This window comes from Agelaius tricolor, unplaced genomic scaffold, assembly GCF_023055355.1.
Source record: "Agelaius tricolor isolate 1412-34295 unplaced genomic scaffold, bAgeTri1.0.p SCAF_24, whole genome shotgun sequence".
Classification (NCBI taxonomy): domain Eukaryota; kingdom Metazoa; phylum Chordata; class Aves; order Passeriformes; family Icteridae; genus Agelaius; species Agelaius tricolor.
This window is the reverse complement of record NW_027269284.1, coordinates 7,130,349-7,155,477: the sequence shown is the minus strand read 5'-3', so window position 1 is coordinate 7,155,477 and position 25,129 is coordinate 7,130,349. Positions and strand designations below refer to the sequence as shown.

At 37.7% G+C, this 25,129-nt stretch overlaps 1 protein-coding gene across 3 annotated transcripts in view; it reads right to left on the bottom strand.

The window, feature by feature from the left end:
* The window catches only part of GRK4 (G protein-coupled receptor kinase 4), a 38,720-nt gene extending 13,703 nt beyond the window's left edge, over positions 1-25,017 (bottom strand). For 2 of the 3 annotated variants that reach the window (XM_071447430.1, XM_071447432.1), the window contains exons 1-9: positions 24,734-25,014; positions 14,378-14,464; positions 13,628-13,740; positions 9,222-9,299; positions 8,083-8,183; positions 6,654-6,746; positions 5,256-5,319; positions 4,379-4,519; positions 1,895-2,085 (exon numbers count right to left, since the gene is read on the bottom strand). In XM_071447430.1, the coding sequence (XP_071303531.1) occupies positions 1,895-2,085; positions 4,379-4,519; positions 5,256-5,319; positions 6,654-6,746; positions 8,083-8,183; positions 9,222-9,299; positions 13,628-13,740; positions 14,378-14,464; positions 24,734-24,785 (920 nt within the window). In that variant the 5' untranslated portion in view covers positions 24,786-25,014. Of the gene's footprint in view, positions 1-1,894; positions 2,086-4,378; positions 4,520-5,255; positions 5,320-6,653; positions 6,747-8,082; positions 8,184-9,221; positions 9,300-13,627; positions 13,741-14,377; positions 14,465-24,733 lie in introns of all 3 variants that reach the window. The other variant, XM_071447431.1, reaches the window with a different exon arrangement.
* Positions 25,018-25,129: the final 112 nt, after the last annotated feature.

The window sequence follows — 25,129 nt, the reverse complement described above, 5'->3', positions numbered from 1 at the left end:
ACATCAAAGTTTCACAAACAACATTTTTTAACTATTAAATGATAGCAAGACTCAGGAAATACTAAAAGGGCAATAAATTCAGCATTGCAATTTTGCACCTTGTGCATTTTTACTTATAGAACAAAAGAAAATATTGTATGGAATGTTTGAATTTTTCTCTGCTCAAGGAAAATTTGGGGAGTCACTCAAGCTGAATCAGAAGTTGTTCTAGGATTTATCCCCTAGCAGATTCTCCTGAGGATATATACACATATTTATAGGCATGAAAATTTGTATAAAATGTATAATGTACATTATTATTTATAATAGTGCACTATAGATTGTTATAATATATATTGTTAATTTTTTATGGTTTATGGTTATTTTTTATATGTGTGTATTTGTGGTATGCATCAGTAAGCATGTGGACTGAGACGGTCTCTTAGATTTATTCCACCATAAATATAAGGCAGAAATAGACACATAAAACCCAGTAGTTGGCTAAAGAATCAGTTCTTGGAATAGATTCTTAAAAACAATATGGATCCATACATATATACATACAGTTGTGACAAGAAGAAGAGTCTGAATAACATAAAAGATTTTAGGAAGAATGACTCTAGAGTTGACATTCAAAAAGAGACAAAACTGCTCACCAAGAAATCTAAGTAGGGTTTTCCCCCCAAATATTGGTTAATTGATGTTCTGTAATATGTGTATTCGTGGTAAAATTTCATTATCTTATGAGATTAACTGTACACAAAAGTCATAAAGATGCTCTGCTTCCCATGGTTTTAAGTCTCAACAATCCCCATAATGTTAATAAATGGACATTAAATACAAGATTACAATAGCAGAGAAACCAGGAGAGATCAGAGGTAAAAAGAACTGAAGAACACTAGGATTTGACATAAGAGTTTGAAGGTTGTCTTGCAGGCAAACAGCTAACAAGCTGGGCCTAAACACAGGGCTGTGGTTTGGGGTCTTTTGTGTTGTTTGGGGTTTTTTTGTTGTTATTTTGTATTTTAAACAATCAGTTTTGTTTTCATTTGAACAATGTAAAATGACCTACTTGTAGCTGATGAAATGTCTCACCCCTGCGTCCCTCCTATGTGTATACCAAAACACAGGGTGTAATATTGCAAGATTGGCCAAATTCTCTAGGGAGCCACATCCAACCACCAGCAGAAGGCTGATTCACTCTGGCTCTGCCACTTCCCACTCTGGGTGTCTGTGTGTGTGACACTTGGTGTTACACAGCACAAGTATAAAAAAAGCATTCTTGGTCCACCACTAAGTTTGTTTTGCTTGTTCTGTAACATTAATGCATACCAGGGGTTAAATGATGGATATACAAATACAAAACAGAGCATTAAAATAATACAATCTCAATTTCAATGCATAAAGCTTCTGATAGTTTCATTCATTTAAAGGCAATAATAATTTTATTGGAGGAATCTGAAATTAAAACAGAAGAAGGAGCTTTTCACATGAACTATGACTACCCTGTTACCCTTGTGAGTGTAACATGCAACACAGCCAGGGAATTCTAGACCCCTCTGTGAGCTACTTTAGAGTGGGCAGGAATACAATGCCATACTCCTTAAACTTATGTATTAAAATTATAAATTAATTTGCTTTGTAAATCATAGTTTCATTTCATTTTACAAACAAACCTTGAATCAACTTTATTCTGTTTTAAAATATATCAAGCATCAAGACCTAAATCAACAGCAAGAGGACATAAGAGATATATTCCTAGGGATATGCCATGAAAAGGATAACTTAACAATATTTTTTTATTCTTTTCCTACAAAATTAAAATACAAACTTGTTTTAGTAGGAAACAATTAATATGTTCAATGCTGAAGAGACATGGAAAAGTACAAGTAAGTGTAGATGACACTCAACTCACCTGTAAACAATTCTCTCCCTTTGCAAATCCTCCAGACCACAGCAGAGCTCTGCAGCATAGAAAATAGCCCTTTCTTCATCAAAGCCAGGATTCCCCATGTTATATATGTGAAACTTCAGATCCCCTCCATTCATGATGGTTAACACTAAACACAGGGCATCTTTTGTCTCATATGTATAGGATAAACTAACCTAAAAATGGGCAGGGTGAGAACACAACCATTAATCATTCATAAACCCCAAAACAACTCACAGATCTTTTTTCCAATACAATCAACTTATGAATCCTTTTTGGAGGCAAAAAGAACGAAACACACAAGTGGAAAATCACTCTTGCAGAGTACTGGAAGCCACAAAGGAATTCAGACTCATTTGCCTGTGTACACAAAGCATACACACAACACAAAAGCTTAGTGGCAGATCTGTTTAGATACCCAGAAAATAAAGTTATTGATGATGCCCCTCAGCTGCATGTTACCTGCATTACTCTTTGTCCTCTTTCTCAGGAGAGGAATATTCCTTAGCATGAGAATATTCCTTATTTTATTAATATCTCATGAATGATGCACTGCCAAACCATCTTCCTGAATACGAGACTCAAAAGTGCCCTAGAAGAACTCAAATGATTTTAAATCAAAGGTATAATTTCTATTCCTACCCCTGCCTCCCTCCCAAGTAACTGCACATTTCCCTCATTTAGAACTTGCCAACAGTAAAGACCCAGTACAACTCCTTACAATCTTTCTTCTCACTGTACTTGAAATGTGGAGTTGATAGGCAAGGACAAAGCACCGCATTTTTTTTCAGGTTTTGGGTAAAAGTTTTTTAAGTGTATCTAAAGTTTTAAAGTAGACTTGTGAATTAAAAAAAACCTCCCCACTCAACACAGTGTAATATACCACAAAATTTAACTGCTTAAGTTACAAATTCATTTTCAATAGAAAAAGTTATGCTATGCAGATGGATCATCTGGTAGGATCTTCAAAATTACCTAACTTGTACTAAGAGCAATGGAATTCAAACATACTTAGCTTACATTAGATAAACTAGCTAGGTAAAAAAAAAAGTAGGGTGGGTTTTTTTAAACTCAAAAAATTATTTTAAATGCAGTGCAAGTAAAAAATTGTTTTAACTCAGTAATAGATCCAAACCCTTCAGAAGTGTAAATACAATACTAAGTAATAAAACTAAATAAATACAGAAATCAGCTACTCAAGGCATAGCTTCCCATTTGATGGTTTTAACTGCTGTGTCCAGCTGTTTATGACTGTACTTGTGACAGAGGCATGACAAGTTATCTGCCCACTTCAAAACCAGTATTACTACAAATGCTAGACCTAGATCTTCTCTGTTGCATAAAAACCACCACTGGATAGCAAGAAGAAAACAACTCCTGCTCAATTTTATAAAGCAATTTCACATTCAATTTGGATCAATTATTGATTTACAGTGTTTACATATGCTGAAAAAAATGTTACTCAGAAATAGAAGTTTCACTGTTTTAATAATTTATGGATAAATTCAGGTACTCTCTGGATTCAGTTTCAATCAATTTAAGCCCAGAAGCCTTGTGCAAAAATAACATTAGCATATTTATGCAAAACCATAATTTACAATAGTTTAAAATATTAATGTGTCTGGCCAGCAAGTTCTTAATTTTTCTTGTAGCTGGCAGCATGCTATAGTGGTTTTTTTAATACATAAAACTTATCAGAAAATACATACATACAAATTTTATACACATATATTTATAAATAACTTTCACTATCCTCTAAAACAGGTACTTTAAAATCCTCTGAACAGCAATACAAAAGTTGTAAGTAAATGGATTTCAAACCAAAGCAAAGTGTATTTGAAATTAACATTTAAATGACATTTCAATTAAAAAGTAAACATTATCTGGGGAAAGTTTTACTTGGTGTATCTTTAACATTTTAACTTCTTTCACTGCTTAGTAATTAGAGCTACTAACAGAGCATAATTTACATAATTTACAAATGTTTGGGTATTAAAAGATTTCCATTACATGGAAGTTCCATTAAAAAGTTAATTGTTTCACATCCAAGATAGTGCTTTAAGCCTTGGTACACAGCAAAGCAATATAACCTGAATCAATACAGTATTAAAATGTCATGTTTATCCTAAAATAAATCAGCAACGGAGTAACAAATGCCATGAAAATACCTCAGGATATAAAAACTCAACTCTTAAGCAGAGGACAAAGATTCAGTGGCATCAGCATGCTGAACCACTGCCTAATGTTCTGGCTGTCAGAAATAAAGCAGGTGGACCAAAAATAATCCTTGTGCACTGAACTATTCCCAATCACACACAAAATGTATTTCTTTATTATTGTATCAATCATTCCTCTCATGCACTCCTTAAATCAATTTTAAAAAGAGTTTTGTGCCCACAAGCTCCTGGAAGAGATAAATGAAGCAAACAAAACAAGATAAATTTCTGAAAATAGAAAGTAGATACTTACTACAAACCTACTATTCACTTTTTCTAGAATCCTTTTTTCATTTAGAGCCATTGATTCTCCTTTCCTCTTCTTTATTCTCTTTTTTTCTAGCTTTTTGCAAGCATACATTTTTCCTGTTGCCCGTACTTGACAGGCACACACCTACAAAAAGAAGAATAGTGTGTCAGAGATGCTTGAGGCTTTTTAGAATTTTTATTTTAAAGAAAATTAAATTTAACTTTCTTTTCAAACTCTTTAATGCTGTCAGAAAATTATGGTCTGTAACTATCAATACAGAACCTTTGCTCATGAAACAACTTTAAAGATTCACAAAAACTGTAACATAGGTAGAAAAAGTGATTATACAGAGGCAAACACATTTCTTTCCAGGCTGAATAGTTTAGCAAAACTGTGGATCCCGTGTTAGTGAAACAAGTGACTATAGTAACAGTGCTAAGTGTCCTAGTATGTGTTAAGGACAAATAGTCACATCACAATAAACCAGGAGAAAGATAATGGTAATTTAGTTGCATTCTCCTTCCATATAGGGCTCTGGTTAAAATATGTACAGAGGCAGTTCAATAAATTATAAACAGAATTATTAAAATCTATAGATTTTAAATTAGGTTCATGAATATTCTAATAATTAGCAAATTGCAACTAAATTCTCATTTCCCAATGAAATTTCGAAATAGAAGTGACTGTTGTCAGTCACTACAAGTTTTCTGCAGCTTTGTGCATGACCCACAGTGCTTTAACACATTAAACCAGTTTGTATTGACAACAATTTGCCAGGTGATGTGTCAAATGTAGATGGATAGAGACAAGAGTTAAACAGACCCCCCTTTTTGTTTGATTCCTTAAGAAGTGCCTTGGAGGAAGATACTTCTGTACTCACCTCTCCAAATCCACCTTTGCCGAGTACTCGGTAATGCCTAAACGTGTGCTTGGTTACTGGCTGCCTGATTAACAGAAAGAAACAATCACTGCAACAGGAATTACAAATGTGAGCAATCCCTCCCCACCCCGAGGTCTGTCTTCATTTTCTCCTTTCTGTTCTGACACATTTCTGAACAGATGTTGCCTTAACCTCGTGTAGAAGTACTATAATGAGCTGAATTGCAAACAAAAGGGGTGCTTGCTAAGAAACGTGGGCTCCCTCATCTGGTCACCAGGCACTGCCCAGAGCAGGAAGGAAAGCTGCCCAGGCCGGCCCTTTGCTGCCTCAGTTAGAGCCTGACTGCTCCCAGCACAGGCCATTATCACCTCCTGCTGCCTCCCTTCATTGACTCGCTGACACCAGACTGCATTTCAGTGGCATCATGCTGACAATGTGGCATTTAAAAGGTAAACAATTTCTGATTTCACTTTGCTTTTTACTAAAGAAAGAGTGGTGGTATGCAAGAGCAGCTCAAGAGCCAATTTGTTAGGGTACTGATGCAGAGGAGGAGGAACAGACAACTGGAGGCAGTAGAGCTGTTGATCCCTCTGTGCTAAAACTCTCCTAAATGTGTCAAGCAGGGCTATTACAAGGTACTGGGTTTTCCTGTGTTTGCTTTAAATGGGCACTCACTGTTACTGCAGCTTTGTTCTCAGGACAACAGTGGAATTTCATTTAGTAGAAAATTTGAGTGACTTCCATAGTTCTCTTATTGGCTTTTGCAAACAATTCAGTAAAATAAAGACATTGGATAATTGGAATTTACAATAAAATCAGTGCTCAAGCGCCTTAAAGTTTGAATATGTGATCACAGTACCCAGGGGGTTGAATTTGAATCAATTTGTAAGAATTTCAACCTTCTGAAAGAGTCTGGACACTCACATAGTATTGATTTGAAAGTATTACATTCTGACACATACATGTAAATCTTGCTATCTTGTAGTTACTAGATCTGTATCTGTACCACCCTAAAAAACCTAGTACTAATCCAATTACCTAGTGGGTTATAAAACTAGATTAATCTGTTTATTAACTACTCATTAGACCAAGTTTGAAACTAAAGGATGATAGCAATCCCAAGAAAGATTGGTATTCCACTGCACACTTGACAGCCAAATATTTCTGAATTTGCATTTACCCAATACCACTTAAAGGTTACAGACAGACAGTTCCATTGCAGTATTGGTTCTCCTGCTCTCCATCAACATCATCCTTTACATCTTGTCTTTTCAGATCATAATTTCTTAGACAGGCAGTCTCATTTAGCATTCAGCTCTACAGCATTTCCAGCATAAAAATCAAAATTTGCCACAAAGCAAAGCTAAATTATAATGTAAACATTACCAATAAACTTACTTTTCCAGCCATTTCCACTGTAAGAAACGGGAAAAATACACACTCTCCTGGTAAGCTTCAAAAGGTCTTTTGCTCAGGTATTCATGGACAATTCTAGCAGGAAAATAAACAGAAAAATAAAATCCATCTTATTCTGAAAAAGGCTGTTGAAGCAAGAGGTGCTAACAATCTGTAGACATATATTTCAACATATCAATGAAGCTGTAGGCACAAAAACATCACCAGTGTGCTCTACAATGGTTTTAACCTAAATGTCTCACAAAGTGAGACAGAAAACTGTTACAGAAAACTGGTCCTGTCAAAACACTTATGAAGGCCAAAGTACTGTTACTCATAGGAACTAGACACTTTGACCTCTGCATTTTCATTGTCTTCAAACCCACTTAAACATCAGCTTCTCAGCAGCTTTTTATGCATGTATGACCCTGCAAATATGAACTCTGAAAGTATCTACAATGTTTCATGCATTCTTTGCAGACTGGTAAATATTTTTTTTTTCCTAGGATTTGAAATTGTAGTACTAAATGCCATATCCAAACCTTGAACACCAAATAGCTTAAAAGAAACACACCAAGATGGAGGTGGGGAGGGAAAGAAGTCATTCAAACTGTAGTCAGGTGTTTATTGGACAGGGGAAAGGGGATGATCTACATGAGACACTCCATTTGAGACATGTTTTATGAGCTGTTCTCACACAGCCCTTTCAATCTTATAATCTCAGCTTGTTACAAAGCATGCTTATTTCTGTTGCCAGGGAGATGACCCAAGCAGTGACAAAACCTGTAGTCATCCTTCAGACATGATCAAGCATGCCTTGAAGAACCAGAAATATTAGAAACAGAAAGGCTTTAGAAAGACATGTAACACTCATAAACATGTACCTTCCCTCCCCTGCTACTACTGTGTGAAATATCACTTCATGACTGCAGAACAAAACCAAGTTGTATTCTTTTGTGTTAACTATTACAAGTGATCCTCTAATCAGTCATCTTAATGGCACATAAGTGTTGGCCTCAGTTAAACTTGTTTTCAAGAACCTTAAATGTCTAAAGTTGTTCAGAAACCTTTCAAGCTTCAACTTATAACTTCATATTTTTCTGAGGACCTTCATAATGGAAGAGAGTCTCTCAAAAAGTAAGAATACAGTAAAGAGAAATATCATTTATCTTACAGAATTCTTGGTGTCAGACAACAGTGGGATTTTATGCAAAAGCAGTATTAAAGAAAAAGCTCTGCAAAAGTCAAACATCTAAATCACATCTGAAGGAAACCTAGTCCTCTAATAAATCTGTTCCAAATTTTTTACTTTACTTACTCATTTCAGGGACTCAGTACTTCTGGGTATAACAACTTCATATTTCACTTTCCTTAGAAACACATAAATTTCTCTTGTAATTCTCAAACTTAGCACTAGGCATTTTTAACTCACCTAGTACAGTCCATGAAAAGATCCTTAGAAGGGTTCTTTTCCAGTCTTGCTTTACATTCATTTACTGTTTCTTGAGGTATTTCTGGCAAGTGTGCTGCAGACTTAACATAATGAAAAAGAAAGGAAAGCAACAATGAAAGCACGTAAATCAGTAGAAAAACTAAAAGTTTTGTATTCAAAGATAAATTACATTTTTTAATACAGTTAAAGGAAAGGAACAGTTTGGCTAAAGAGAAAATCAAGAAAGTCGTATTTGAGCAAAATTTTTATTTCTTTCCTGTTACAGAACAATGCATTGAAAGTTATTTCAGTTATTTACTATTTCAGTATCTGGGGGAATAAACTTGGCAATAAGTCAAATTTCTTTTTCTTTCCATAAGTCTACCACCAAAAAAGCAAGTCATCTCTTTCACTTGGCAGGATGGAAAGAAGGAGAAAGAAACACAAACACAGGCTGGGAAACTATTTCAAACCAGATCAAAGAAATCTGGGGTTTTTTGAACAGTGTACGTGAATTACGGTAGTCCCAAAGAAATTCTCAAAAAGATGTACAAATTAAGATTCCATCTGCTATAAGGCATCTTCAAGGCCTTTTGTATAAGATGACCAAAGCAAGAGAAGCAGAAAGAGCATCTCTTCATAAAAAGCAAATATCTAATTATATACCCACAGAAAAGCTTCCCCTGAATACCAAGAAAAAACCGCTTGATAAATGTAAAAAATCAGCTACTAATGATTACCATGGAAAACAAAGTAACAAAATGCTGCAGAAGAAAACAGCATTTCACTTTGTGAAAACTGCAGCAATTCTGAAAATTCACAGCAAACAACCAAGGCCACACAGGAGTCTAAAAGACTTCAGATGGCAATACACTGAGTTAATTTGTTTTTAAATTTTCTGTGGGTGTTAAATGGAGAATAAATTGTAATTGTAGTAGTTATATAAAAGCAGAGATCAGTCAAGGTTTCTGCTCAAGTTGATTGAGCAGAATTTTAGAAGGCAGCACACCTCCCAGAAAGACAAAAATGGGATCAATGAAGTTTGGAAGTCAATTTATAAAAACACTGCAACCACTTAATATCTCTCTATTTATCTGACACTTAGAAAGCACTTGAGGACATTTCTGCAATATATTTACCCCATTGGTGAAGTAGGTCTCTAAAACTTTGAGGCCACAGTCTATGCGCTTTTCATCTGAAGATACCTCATATTCTGCCTAGGGAAATGGAATTGAAAATTTCAGTATGTTCACAGTCACTTGGCATCTTTTACATGATGATAGGTCAATCTTATCATGAATAACACAACACTCTTGCTATAAAAGGAACAGAAGACTATAAAGTGAAACACGTATGAAGAGCAGTCCTCAGGGAAAAAACAAAGCATATGGAATTTAATCTTTGGAAAACATACAAAACCTAACAATTAGTCTAAATGCAATTACAGAAATTGCATCCTAGAGGTTAAACTAGATCAATTAAATAGTATTTATGTAGTGTTGTAGGACAGAATGACCCAGATGGAAAATAATCAGGAGTACAATAATCAGCTTTTACTTCACTGTACTTTTTTCCCTTCATGTGTTATTCTTTGCTTCAGTTTTGGGTAAAACCAGGATAAAACTACTTTCTACAAGGTTATAAATGAGATCTAAACCAAACCCTACATCATTCTTTGAAAAAATAAAATTGATTAGATACAAATTTTGAAAGTTTTTGACTTAGTAACATCTGGTACTGAGATGAAGAAAAAGAGAATTGTGTAATACAGTGCATTTTGCAGATAAACAACTGGCAGCTGAACAGAGCTCCAGAAGTAGCTACTTATGGAAAAAATCCACAACCAACAAATCACCACAGAGATACTACTACTGACAAACTCCAAGAACTACTTACTATGAATAATTTTATGGAATAATCTAGAAGCAGACATCAGAAGTTACAAGATTTAAAGAGAACCCAAAATCTGGGGAAAGATAAATTAGAAAAGAGCAATCTCAAACAGCAACATATATTAGATTTGTTAGCTGGGCCAACTCAATCAAAGCTTATTTCATATTTCAGGATGTAAATGCGTGCACCTAGGAACAAAGAATACATGGCAGACTTCCAGGATGGAGAACTGCATCAAACAAAACAACAGTGGGGCTTATTGAGACAACAATCATTAGAAACCTCATTGGAAATTACAAGTAATTGATGTAATCAGAAGTTATTTACCTTTATAAAGAAAACTAGAACACTACAAAATGACAGTCCAAGAATCAAACACACACAATACTGGAAATAATGGAATTCCTGATTTCCAGTTCTGCCATTAATGACAACTAATCAACCCCTGACTCAAGTCACCAAGATCTTTTTCTACTTCACCCACTTCAGCACACTACTCAAACCCATCAATCCAAATGCAAGCCAGAACTTCTGCTGTTCAATTCCACAACAAAAAGTCTAATGGTAAGGAATTCTTCTGCAACTGCTAATCAACCTGAGCAAGTCAGAAAAGTTTATCAACTTAAAGTTCAGCAGTGTGCTTAGCATCTTTAACACTAGTTTAATACAATTAATTAGGCACACTGTTTTAAGTGGATAGTGTAATTTAAAAGGAAGTTTGAGAGGTGGCCTTTCCAAATAATTCTGTTACTTACAGGGAAGTCTGAACTGTCTCTGATTCCTTTTCATATGTGAGTAACCCTGTCCCTAGCTGGTGAAATGAGTCACTAGATTGGATAACTCATTCCTCACTTTAAGTTCTGTCATTTACATTCAATTATTTCACAACTCTTCTTTCTGTAAAGCCAAGCTGACTGCAGACTTTTAGGTCACGCCTTCCCAAGAACTGGACCTTACCAGACTCACTATTCAGTACAGTAGACAACACAGCATTGGTACCACCTTGATTTGGTACTCCTGAAACAATCACACTGCTGAAATCACATTGCTTCATGTAAAAGAGTCAGAAAACTTTAGTAACTAAGATGCAAGGTTTTTAAGGCTATGACATTTCATTTTGGGATTTTTTCCCCCAAAAGAATAAGTCTAGAATTTCTTTAACATTTTAAAAAGCTAAACTTGGCAAAAGCCAAGGCAAAAAGCACACAGCCTCAGCTTTTGCTTCCTGTATTGCCTTACAAAGAATACCAACCAAAGAAACCCCTCAACCCCTAAAAGATCAAATCTTGCTGAAATCTGGTGCTGAAGTCCACAAAGGGAATCAGGCTAACTCAGGAACCATCTATAAGAGATAGCAGGTATTTTATCTCACATCCTTGATCAAGACAGGATGCTAGTTTCAGATCAGAGAGTCACCAAAGGTTACCTTGTTTCAATGATTCCCAAGAATAATTCTTCCTCCTGATTTTTCAAATGGAAGTTAAACAACAAATACAAAAAAGTAAATTGTGAAACCATCCCTTACACCAGATTATCTGAGCTATGCCATTCTTTGTTAATTCACAGAAGCGTTGCAATCCACACAACATTATAGGTTGCATATTTCAAAACAGTTCAAATTTTTCAGTTAGTGAAAAACAGTTACTTCTTAGAGACAGTTTTACCTGAAAATAACATCTGTAGAGCAAGGACATATCTGCCTTACAGTCATGCCTAAGATTGATTCTCTTTTGTGCTGCCAAGGATTTTGCTACTCCTTATCTAAGATATAAGGATTAAAATGTGTACAGAAGCTGTAACCATTAAGGGTAAACCCACAGTTGCCAGTGCATGGCACTCATTAAGGACTCTGGTTTATGTTTATATTTATATTCACTTCAGGAATGAAAGCTCCACTGTTCTGGAGTTCCATTCAATCCGTTCAGTCTCCAACTGTCAATCCAGTCTCTGGAATATGGTGCTCAAACAGCTCCTGGGAGTCACAAAAGTGAAACTCACCTGGGGAGTAAGCCCAATTGCACACAGATTCTTTGACAAATATAAACAATTCCACCTATTTGACACTCAATTCTTTTTTAGCTGATCTAGTGCCTCAGATTTTACTATGAAGGGGGAAAGAAGATACAGTGAAATAGGAGGCAGAGCAATAATCCCATGTACATTCCTTACACCCTGCATCTTCCAGAGCCATCTTACATTCCAGTACTGCAGTTTGGGATGCATGCAAGCAGCAGCATTACCCTACTTCTGTCTTCTTTGGTCATTTGTTCTCTGCATGTAAGAACAAAAATGGCTGGACTGAGAAAACCTGTTCTTTTGTCAGCAATCTCAGTTTGAGACAGTGTCTTATTGCTCTTGGATTAACTGTGAGGAACAAAGAATCAAAAGCTCTGAGCTGTTCTCTTAAGGGCTGTTTTGTGCCTGCCTAATCTCCTCCCTACTTTCCCCCTCCCCAAGAGGGTTTTGGGCTGAGGACTTTTTGCAAAATATAGCTGTGGGCACGCTTCCTTCCTCCCTTGTTCTTCAGCATTAGATATCAAGATGTAAATATATCAAGACCTTTTCCCTTAGTCTCAAAAGAATTGTTTTTTCTCCTTCCTTAGATGGTTCTCTAAATTTCCATCTCCATTATATAGTTTTTAATTAGCACATGCTATGTAGCCTAGGGCTTCCATGCAAGTTGCAACATTTTTAAGTCTATGTTTTTAACATTTTGAAGGCTGAGTATAGCAAGTAATATTCATAATACAGACACCCTTTCAGGCTCTAGAAGCCAAGCAGCACGTCATCCTCAAATTGCTTCTCTCTTTTCCATCATGCCCAGTTCTGTAGCTTGGGCCATCCCAAGATGGCAGAGACTTCATAGTAAACATTAAGCATTTTCCTTTAAGTAACAGAGATGATTTTTTGACATCCATCAGAAGTTATAGCTTTACAGTCAGCAAAGACTATGTTTTCAAGTAAACAGCATAAGGAAACAGAGGTTTCTAGAGAAAATTAATAAAATGCTTGTGTCTTAAACAGGCAGGCAGTTAAACCCCCCACAGGCACCCACTCACTGCCCCCCACTCATAACCAGAAGGGCAGAAGTGAGAAATCTTGCAGCTTGAAATAAAGACAGTTTGATAAAGCAAAGCTGCAGGTACAGGCAAAGCCAAGTAAGAAATTCATTCATTTCTTCCTGTTGGTAGGAATGAGATCTTTGGCCATTCCCAGGAAAGCAGGGCTTCATTCCCATGTATAACAGCTAGGTGGGAAATTGTAACTTCCCCCCTTCCTCTTTCTTTGCCCCAGCTTTTATTGCTGAGCACAGCACCATATGGTATGGGATATTCTTTGGGCTCAGCTGTCCTGGCAGTGTCCACTCCCAACTTCTTGCACATCAGCCTCCTCACTTTTAGGGCAGCATGAGGAACACAAAGGCTTTCACACTGTAATCTCTGTTCAGCAAGAACTAAAACATCCTTGTTCCCAACATTATCTTGGTCTAAAATCCAAAATATAGCAACATGAAATGAGTTATGAGTAAATGAGTTACAATGAAGAAAATTAACTCTATCTCAGCAAAACCAGCACAAAAATCCAACATTTACATACAAGAATTTATAAGACACTGCCTACTGATAGCCACCATCCGTTTCTCACTACTTACCACTGCATCCAGAAATTCAATGCATCTTTTCAAATCTGGTCTAGAATCACAGAACTGTCTGAAGAGAAGTCTTCCTATTGGCTGTTTGTCACAAAGCTGGTTATAGTCTCTTTCTGGAAAAAAAAAAAAATCTTTATTTATTTTTGTAGTAGGATAGTCATTACTCCCATTTGAAGTCAGAAAAACATCACTCGAACATGAAGATTTTACATTAACATATTTATCAAAGATCCCATAAATATGCAATGATTCCAAAGAATAGTGAAACACTCTTCAGCCACATCTGTATTCTACTGACTATCCCATTTACTAAAAGCACACTGAATTATATGCTTGAGGTGCATTTAGGTTAGGGTGTAAAAAGCAACCATACTGTGAAACAGCAATACCAAAGCAAACAAGATTGTTTGGAAAGAGGGAATACAAGATAATAACAGAAAACAATAAAAAACTATTACAAGGCATTAAGGAAAAGGGTAAAATATATTACCATCAATTTATAATGTGATTCCTTTTTCTAATTCAAAGTTTTATAAATCTATTCTTGAGGAACAGCTTCCTTTAACAAACAAGGAGCTGTGATACACTTTTTATCTTCTCATAAATTTTATTTTTCTCCTAAGTTCTCCATCATATTACAAGTTTAATAGCTTTTTTTTTGCTATTTAGCATTAGGAAACAAGACAGAATCCTTTCCAAACTCTAATCCTTCCCTCTCCAAGGAGAGACTTTATTCTGGGGGACACTCACCGATGGAGCACCGAATACCCTCACAGTGACTGACAGGGGGCAACTTCAGCATCTCTTTCCATTTTTTACTACGCCCACTCCGTTTACCTAGAAGAAAATATGGATAATATAAAACACAATACAGAGTCAGAGTAAAATTGAACATAACATTAACAGCATAAAATTAGGTCAGTTCTACACAGATGTGTCAGACTACTTTTCATGCCTAGAAAGAAAACCATCTAGAAGGATATCCAAACCAATAACAAATGTGATACAGAAGAACTTTAATGCTTTTTTTCATGTTTCATGTAGTCTTTTTCAAGACAAATTCTTCACATTTTGTCTGTGTATGTAGAACATCTCTGCAGAGAAAAGACAAATAGCTAGGTATTTTGAAAATAAAAACCAAAACTGAAACATCAAAGATGGAACAAAAAAACAATCAAGAATTATCTCTCAACCATGGTAAATAATAGAAGAAAATAAAGTTGAGTAACAAAATACCAAGAACAAAGTTCTTAAACACATTTTTCAATAATAAAGTTGTACATAAATATTCTCTCTTTAAGGGCAGTAGTAGTAGTAAGAGTAGATCCCACTAATAAACGTGAGGGCATAGCTCAAATACACAGTATTTACTCTAGAGCACACAAGGATACCAGGAAGAGCTTAGCTGTTGTAAAATTTAGATATTTTCAATGTTTCAGATTTCACAGCACTGGTGTTGAATTAGTATTGATTTTTTAAAACTACCACAATGTTTTTCTCAGTTTCTAAAAAATCTATCTGCGCTACATTTTCCATGTTACACTGAAAACACATTTGTGTTTCAGCACATTACCCTGGCCAATTTCATTTACAGAAGATATGCATACTTATCAAAAAAGCAGAGATAGACAGGAACACATACACACTTTCAGATCCAAAACATTTCTGTGGAAGAGTAATTTAGTGCTGCAAAAGTCTTGAAAAGATTTTACTAAGCTATATGATCAGATGCATTTGCACATGACAGAGCAGCAGCAAATCTGCACAGAGGCTTTCTCACCGTACCAAAGCAATACACACTGCTAACCACAATGGGAGAAAAGGAAGGGAGTTACCCAATGTAACCTGAATAGAAACTAAGCAGCAAAGGGTACCAAACTCTTTCAGAAGTAAATTGGTAGGGTGAAAGGAACTAAAATCTTCAGAATAACAAAACATGTATTATTTAAAGCTTCTCTTTACCCAAACATACAGCTCCTTGAACCATTCCACCAATGCAGTTAGACCAGTCCCAGCTTGGTGCACCTTCGTTCATACCAAACTCACACCAAATTTTTTTGGTTCATACTAAATTCATCCTTGATAACAGGAATATTGACATCTTACTGTGCTGCTGCCACAAAACATTCCCAACTCTAGTATCCATATAAAGATTAAAAAAAAAAAGGAATAAAACACCTATATATATTGACTTGTGGACATTCTTTGAACTGACATCTACTCTCTAAAAAAATGCAAACTTCTTCTGCACTTCATTTTCTAATAATCACTTTGCAGGTCATTTGCCTTCCATAAAGTTTTAGAACACAAAATATGGAGTTTACTTCTCATCCTATATTTCAAGCAGTACCAGAACTAATAATGAGGCTGTAATTACCAGCATCATTAAAGCAAACTGTGACTACTCTAACAATATATTTTTGATCTTAAAAAGAAGTTGAACATGCTTGAAGAAAATCAAATCACACAAAACATAACACCCTTCTAACAGAAGTGAACACAAAGAAAATCAAGGAATATTAACATAGATAGCCTGTACTCATACATTGAATAACAAGGCCTGGGTATAGATTATGTGATCATGAAAAACAATGGATAGAAGTATCAGGTTCAGCCATGTCATACTAACCTGCAAGGTCCACAAAGTTAAACTGCTTCTGTTAGAAACTGCCCAGAAAGACTCAATTGTGCATGACACCACACAATCAGTACTGATCAAGAATGATAAACCAAACTCAGATTCACATCATGCTGCTGTTTGTAAAATGTCAAATGAACTGTGACATATATCAAGAATATCACATTCTGCAGCACCATCAAATTAAAAACCCAACTCATCAAAAAGGAGAGGATGGCGAGTGCATTTTACTTCCAGTCCAACACTAAAAGGGCTGCATTTTGCCCAAATATTTGGCCAGTTACTTACAATGTGACCATTATGAACTTCATTTTACAAAAAGAGAACACATGCTAGAATGCAACTGAATTCATCATCCTACAGAAGTCAATAAAGGCTACATATAATTTATTAATGATACACAAGAATCAAGTGCTTAGCAGTATCAAGTAAATCAATGTGCTCTCACTTTTCTCTGAACTGAATGTTCTTGTATTTACAGCAAATGCAACTGTAAAAGTCTGTAGGTCCCAGTAATGTAAAGAGACATTTCTGGTAAAAGTTATGGCAGGAGGCCAATTTGTTTGTCACGTTATTCCCTAATCGCAAAATCCTTTTCCATTTCTGAGGCAGTTTAAAAGAAGGATCAAATCAAATTATAACACTTGTGGTTTGAAAGTGTCCTAATATTGATTTCAGAGCTTCTATTCTGAATCTCTTTCTAAAACACTTCAGATAAAATTCTTCCAGAAAGACAAGGAGCTCACTTTCCAACAGAAGAGGCAGAAAGCCATTAGGTTAAGGTGCTTTCTGCCTGACCTCTGTGGCTCAGATCAATTACTGATTTTTGCCTCTTTCAGAAGGAATCATGGCTAAAAGCAATGTCCAGCTTGAAGTGAACTCAAAGAGAAGGGTGGGTGCAGCAATACACCATTACAGTGAGGAGAAACTTCAATTACATTTGCAGGTACACAAGAACCTTACCTTTTCCTTCTCCTCAAATTACTTCTTAAGAGTTACAATTTCAACATTTAACTCTTTCCCCATTTTTGCTTCTTAAAAAGATACATACTAAATTCAGTTAAATCAGTGCACTAGAATATGGTATGGGCAAAATGTTTACATGTTTTATTTCAGCTTTTTTTTTTTTTAACCTTCAGAGAAATATTTGAAAAATGTATGTAAGGCAATGCAGTTGGCTTATTCATCAGTAAAACCACAACTAGTTGCAAAAAATGAAACCACTGTGGCCACAACCTATGACAAGAAATAAGAATATGTTTGAAGTCCTCAGATGCACTTCTCAGAGCCACAGAGATCTTCCTTGCAGACCTGACTGCAGCCTGACTCTCATTTCAGTGAGCACAATCTTCACTGAACATCATTAAATCAGTTTTCCTTGAGACAATGAATTTGGATTCTGTCATGCAGAATCCTTCTTTACTGGCACTGAGATTGTGGCAGGGAGTTTTTTGTGCCCCAGCTCTCCTGCCTGTGCAGGGCAAGCACCATGAATCTGAGGCTGAGCAGCACACAGCTCTGTAGCACCGCGGTGCACGATTGCTACAACTTCATTCTTGCAAAACTGATTCCACAAACCAGATTGTCAGATACCAGCTGAGAAATTCATACTAGACCACACCCAGATAAACTCTGAAAGCCTAAGACTGCAACAAGATGACAACCTACAGCACGCCTTTAGTGTATAAATCAAATCAATTGGTTCAAGGAAAAATGCAAAACAATTGATGCAGGAGCTCTACATCATCTACACTGAGACACATGAAAATAAGCTGGGTACAGACACTGCCTTAAAGCATGTCTTTCCCACAGCAAAGGCAGTTCCAGGCAAGTTTCCTAATAGATTCAAAACTCACATGAATTCAAATCTTCTCCTAGTTCCAGACACATTTTTCTTCAAACCACTCACAATAAGGATTAAAACCTTTCACAAAAAAAAAAAAAAAAAAAAAAAAAAAAAAAAAAAACATTCCTGCTTAACTATGACCTTATGCTATACAGGCATTTATAAACACTGCTCATTGAGTAACAAATTTTGCTTTTATGCTCTTATTGGGCAAGATCCACCTTCAAGGCACAAACCAGTGTGGAATTAATACCTCAGCTCCTCAGATCAAACCATAACACTGGAACAGCATCAAGCTCAAGCTAGAAGACAAGCTCACACATACCATCACTTGAGGAAGGCTGTCATGCTTCTAATTCTAGAGATGGCTCATAAGGTGCTGCTGTGGGGGTTCACAACAACCTTCTCCATTCTGCAGGCCAGATGTATTTTTTCTACCAAATACAACTGGTATCAAGTTGTATTTTGACAAAATACAAGGTTGTATCAACTCAAGCCTGGTCACAGCTAAAACAACTACATTAAAGAGAGTGGCAATGCTTTTCTATGGAGAAAGGGGTTTTTGTTGCTGTTGATGGTTTTGTTTCCCCCCCAGACATATGATAAATACAATCTGGCCAGTTCTCAGTAAACTTATCAGAATCACCTGGCTGAAAATTCAGGTTTTGGCAGAAGGTTAGCACCTAACTCACCAGCATTACAAAGGCCAAGGTACTCCTGAATGCAAACAGAAGCAAAAGTGCAAGTAGTACAATAAATAAACAAAAGATATCTATAGATTACAGATCACTATGGCATTTACAAGATAATAGCCCTCACATTCCTGGATTCAAGTACATGGAGCTGGACTCCAGCAAGGTAATACTCCAGCGCTCTGGCTCATCTGACTGTCAAGGCAGTAACCCAGCAGGCAGTTAAAAGCCCAGCTCTCTCCGTGAACATTTGTGCCGTTTGTTTACGTGCACAATCATTTATTGTTCCCAAGCTAACAGCACTCGAACAACTGGTTCTTCACACGGGCTCTCTATGCAGCTCCAGCGATCATGTGCACACGTAGGAATGCCAGAGCACACCCTCTGCACTTCACCAATTAGGTGTGGAATGGAAAGCCTGGATCAACCCGAGTAAATGTAACTGATCTGAGCGTTTATTAATCGCTTCTTGCAGTGAAACATTGTAACATCTCTGCATACATTTCGAGATGTCTCTAACCAGCCAATGGACAGGGTTTACAAAGGGGAAAAAACACCCAGAGCACTGCAATTTTACAGTCAACAAACAAGGAATTTTTTAGCGTGATACTACACTAAGAGTGCAACAAATAGTACAGAAATAAAATTCCTTTAAGCTGATTGTGCAACCTCTATTGTAATTGCCACATTTGAAATAAGCAAAGCAGCAGCGTGTATCAATTACTAGACATCTCATGTTGTGTTTATTTAGTAAATGTAATTATTTAAGATTCCAACTTGCCCACATGCATTCTCCTTACAGTTCATTAAATAAAGGACAAAAAGGCAGGCATTGTGCATAATTCTGTACAAACACAGGAAGACATGTTTCCTGCCACAATGAGTTTACAGCAATTTAAAGCACAATGCAATAAGAGAGCAATAGAACATAGGAGGCAAATGAGGGAAGAACTGACAACAATTGAAGGCAACTACAAAAACTCTCAGCACTCTCATGTTAAAATTTGTATTTGCTGCTGGTGGACTTTGTGGGCATGAGTGTGCCTTGCTTTCCCACTTGTCCTACCCCTGAAATAATTCAAGAATTCAGTTCAGTTCAATAGCCAAACTGATCTGAGCAATCTCCATGGAATTATCTTCCTAGTTACAAACACACACAAAATAGGATACCTTCCTTGTATCATCCACACTGTACTGAAATATTACATTATACTGCAAGCAAAAGTAGGATTTATTTTGCTTCCAGAATGATTTCAATTGCTTTCAAGCCCAGACAGACAAAACTCACTATTTGAGTGGACTGCTCATTTTCTGTGAAGAATACATCATTAAGGTAATTATTCTGAAACAAGTATCTTACAGGATTCATATAAGCCAAACTGTGATCACATTCTGCTACTGAAAAGTTCCTTCCTTCTAAATCCATCCTTGGACTGCACCTAGCAATTATCAAATCTGCAGGAGCTTACTGATTCATCTGAAAACCAACTTTGGGAAGAAAACCCCAAACCCAAAACCCAGCAACATAAGGAAAAAAACCACCTCAAAAACCCACATACCCTAAATTGGTTCATGGATCCAGCTGGCAACTGCCTCAGCCATTCTGCAACCACAGGCTAGAACCATACAAACCAAGAGCTGGGGGGAAATTTATTTGAGGCATGACCTTAATTTAGCCAAAATCAATGATAATATCAGAGGATATGCTGTGCCTAACAGCAGACCCAATTCTCATCCCCAAACTGCTCCTGCCATAGCAATATAAATGAATTTTAAAGTGGATGCAAATGGACCAGGTATGTTTAAAATGTACTCTTGGCATAGATCCTCACCTGGAGTAAACTGCCACTGACTTCAAAGGAACATCTACCCTTTGGGTGTATTTTTTTGAGACTATTACTTTAGGCAATGAAAAAAGAAAGACTCCTAAGGAGTTTAAAACATACAGGATTAATTTCTTTCCTTCCCAACATCACAGACTATGTGTGGGATGCTGAAATGAATTTGGGGCTTACTCAAAGGATTTACTGAGAGTGACTGAAATAAAAACAGAAGATATAAATATAAAGAGAGAAGTGAACATAAAATAAAAATTGGGGGTGGAACTCTTGTTTTTCAGAATAACCTTGTTTATATTTATTATTTCTCTCCATTTATGGGACAAATTCTTCAATGTCCTTCAAGTGAAACTCATTTCAAATATTTTTCTGCTGGGAAAAAAATGAATGCATTAATTTCTCTGTTCTGGTAGACAACTACAAAACATATTGTTGTACACTACTCTTTCACACAAATCTGAGTGAGGAGAACATGGACTACCTGGTGCAAAAGCTTGCAATCTCAGTTCATACATCACTATCACTTATGTGGTTTTGTACCTCAGTTCCTGCACCTCAGCACTCATAAACTCAACTTTGAGTTTGCTTTATAATCTCTTGTTTTTCTACTGAGTCACCTCAGTAGTAGGTGCTTGTTCCACCATGGGGTTCACCTTAAGAGGAAGTTTTCCCCTTTTTCCTTCCCACACACAGGTTTCTCTCAAAGAGTAATGTATCTCAAGAGGAAAGAGCAGGACTGACACACAGGGCCACTTAACCCTCAGGCAACCCCCCAGGCAACTGGCACAGGGAATCCCAAAATACCTTGCACTGCAATTTTTGTCTGAAGGCAAATCCCTCCAGGGACTGCCAGCTTTTGGCAGAAGCAGGTCAACTGAAACACTGAACAAGGAAAGAAAAACTCCCAGTACAGCACCTGACTCCTGAATCTTTCATCCATGGAGTACCAAAGGATACTTTGTGCCATCATAACATCTTCTAGTTGTAGGTACATTCAAGAATCATGTATTGTGGTATCACTAACACTCACATGTACAAATAATTGGCATTTGATTATTTACCAAGTGGCTTTAGAAGAGGATAAGGAACCCTGATGGCTTCCCTTATTATCATAAAGAAATGTTGCTGTTGCTACAGAGACATTACAAGTTTTTGATGAAAAGAGATAGGCTTCTCTTAAATGGTGTTTTATTGAAAGATATGAACATCCTCTTAGAGACAAAATTTAAACTTTTGGGGCTGGGGGGAAGCTGGGGGTTTTGTATGACCTGAAAAATGGAATTAGTAAACTCCTATAAACAGATGTTATCCTCATGCAAATTGAATTAGAAGATTCATGCCCCTAATGAAATAAGCCAACAGTAAGCCTGAGTGAGCAGGTAGATAGCCTAGAACCAGAAAGCAAGAGCACTTCATTTTTTATTGTAAAAGAGAAGAAAGTAACAAGAGGAGATTCATTTGACATGAGTTCCTTGCTCTCTAATAACATAGATCAAATTTACTCTCTATGTATCAAATCAGATTGAAATGGTAGACATGAACCTCACTGTTCAAGGTGTGCTGATTCTGCACACCTACAAATGTAAAACTCAAATGATATTCACATCCAGAAGTGTGAGACTACCTAAAATTAGAGGAAAATGATGTGTACAAATGCAGTTGATGTGCTCAGGTAAGATTTGGTGTTATTTATTGGGAATTTCTACATTCCCATTCTACATGTCATACTCTTTAACCAGAAGTGGACAGGTACACATCTTTTATTGTTTCTATATTTACAACATGAAAATGACATATCTTTGGGGTTAAAACACTTTGTAAGATGTATTCAAGGGTACAACCTTTTGCTACTCTCATCTTCATCAGAAAAGACTCTCAAGTTGGACTGACCCATGCCATAATTAAGCCTCACTGATTTCTTTTGACATGCACCACAAACAAAGAATAAGAGTACATAATTTACATGTTATTTTATTTGCTTGTACAACTGATTTGTTATCCAGGTGATCACCTTCTCTCACCTACACAGAGGAGAAGGATTACTGACATGGCTAAAGCCTAGACATGAAAATAACTGAGGCTGCTATTGTACAGTAGCTTTGGATTTTGCTTTCTTCCACAAGAAAGAATTCTGCACTTTTCCATGCTATCCCACCCCTCCATACACTATAGAGTGTGATAACAGAAATGTGGGAAGTAATTTGAAAGTCTGCTCTTCTGTCCCAGTTGTGAGGCCCCTTTAGCAAAGAATATATTAAAACATCTATCTCACACACTAACTTCACAAATCCCATTGCCTGGCAATGGAAGGCACATAAGAACAGAGCTGGGACAGGGATTTTATGAAATGGTCTTGACAGATGGAGTAAACCAGACATTCCCAGACCAGCCAGAGCATGCAATCGACAGAAAATGCTTTCATTTCAAGGAGGGTTTTGAAAAATGTGACATAAAAAACACCCCATGCATAGAGTGAAAAGGTAAAAGACTTTCTGCCAATTGATCAATGGAGTTCTAGAGTTTCAAAGCCAGAATTCGCTTTTTTGGTGCCAGAATTCACAACAGAGCCCAGGCCAATTGAAGGTACAAAGAGAGTAACAGATTATTACCATTACTTTTTAAAGTTTCACGGCAGGTAAAACTGATCTTCACATCAGCTGCTCTCAGACTTTCATTTACTTCATTAAAATATCTTGTTTGGTCAGTTCTACCACTATAATTTATTTTAAACATAGTGAAACCTTAACTAAAGAGGCAGCCTGACATTAAGCATCCACTTGAAAGCCTCTGCAGATTACCACTCCGCTCTCTGTGGTGAGGGTTTGGGCACAGAAAAGTTTTTGAGCCAGATTCCACTTTCCCTTCATTTCTCAGATGACTTCAATGCAAATTCCAAATTCAGGCAGCACCACCACAGACATGTTACCGTCAGTGAAACCAGCCAAAACATGTCCTCTAGTTTGAGGTGGTCTCTTCAGCTAAGGCTGGAAAATGGCCCAAAATTGTGATCACTGTTCTGTTTTTCAAACCCCACTTCAAAGTCAAAAAGCTGATTTTCCTCTCTTGCTGCTTAAGGCAAATTTAACTGGATACACATATGGCGTAAGTGCCAAACCCATTTAGAGTTGGAGGAACTTGCAAAACATACAGAGGCAGATTCTGCTGCTCTTACTCACTTTAAACAGCTCCAGCCTAACTAATGGGACTTCTCAACACAATTAAGACAAGCAGGATCCAATCCAAAAAGAATATGCACATTTCAAAGCTGAAAAATATACTCTGCACAAAGCACACTTGTAATCCAGGGGGACATTCAAGTGGCCATTTAATGGACAGTTATATACACGAAAAACCAGTAGGACAATCTTAGGTCAGGATGTTTTTTTAAACAGCAGCCACGTGCTATACTAAAACTAATTATCTACCCAAAACGTTTGTTAGCTGGGGGGAGGAATCTGCAGCTCAAGGTGTTCCGGGGAGTCAAACTGTAAGTGTTAATCTAATGGGAAACAGCACACTTTTGTATTAGGATAATACAAAATATTCCACTGCAGAGTACAGGTCACATTCAACAGCTACGTTTTTCACAGGCAGGAATTTCAGCAAGATGGAGTGCAAGGTTTTTCCAGAGAAGATTTATGTCACTTTATCGTTTATATCCATAAGCATTTATATTTATAAACAAACTGGGAACTTACAGATTAACGACCTTTTTAAAACATCCGGTAAAAACACAATTAGAATCGAGGGGGAAGGAGGAAGGGGTGTTTTTTCATAAGCAAAGCCACAAGCCGGTAACTCCGAACAGATCCCGCGGGAGGAGCGGGGCAGGTGCCTCGGGGCACTGCCCGGGACTCTCTGCCCGCCCCGGGAAGGCTCCCGCCGCCACCTCCAGGGGTCCCCGCCCCGACCCCCTGCCCGCAGCCTCTCCTCCCTCCCAGCCTCTTCTCCTCCATCACTTCCTCTCCCCCTCCTCGCGGGCCCCTTTACCCCTCACCTCAGACCCTTTTCCTCCCCCAACATACGTCCTCAGCCCGCCCCGCCTCGAACTCCCGCTTCTCCTCCTTCTTCGCCTCGCCCCGCGGCTCTCACCCTCCCGGGCTTTCAGCAGCACCGTGTTGGCCACGATGTTCTCGATTTCCATGGTCGGGGGCTCCTTCCCCTCAGGGCAGCCGGAGCGGGGGCCGCCCCTACAGCCTCCTTCGCCCCCTCCTCCAGCCCCGCCACCGCCGCGGCGCCAAGCCTCGGCTCATCCGGCCCCAGAGGACCTCAGCACTGCGCTCGCCTCTTCCCCATCACCCGCTGCTCGCCCCGGCACCGCGCTCCCCCTCCCCGAGGGCGGAGACGGAGAGCAGGCAGCGCCCTCCCGCCCCGGCCATGGCTCCTCCGCCCGCCGCAGGCAGCACCGCCCCTGCGCTGCCACCCCCTCACGGCTACCGGGACTGCAAATCCCAGCGGGCAGAGCGCGGTGTGCGCTGGGGACACGCG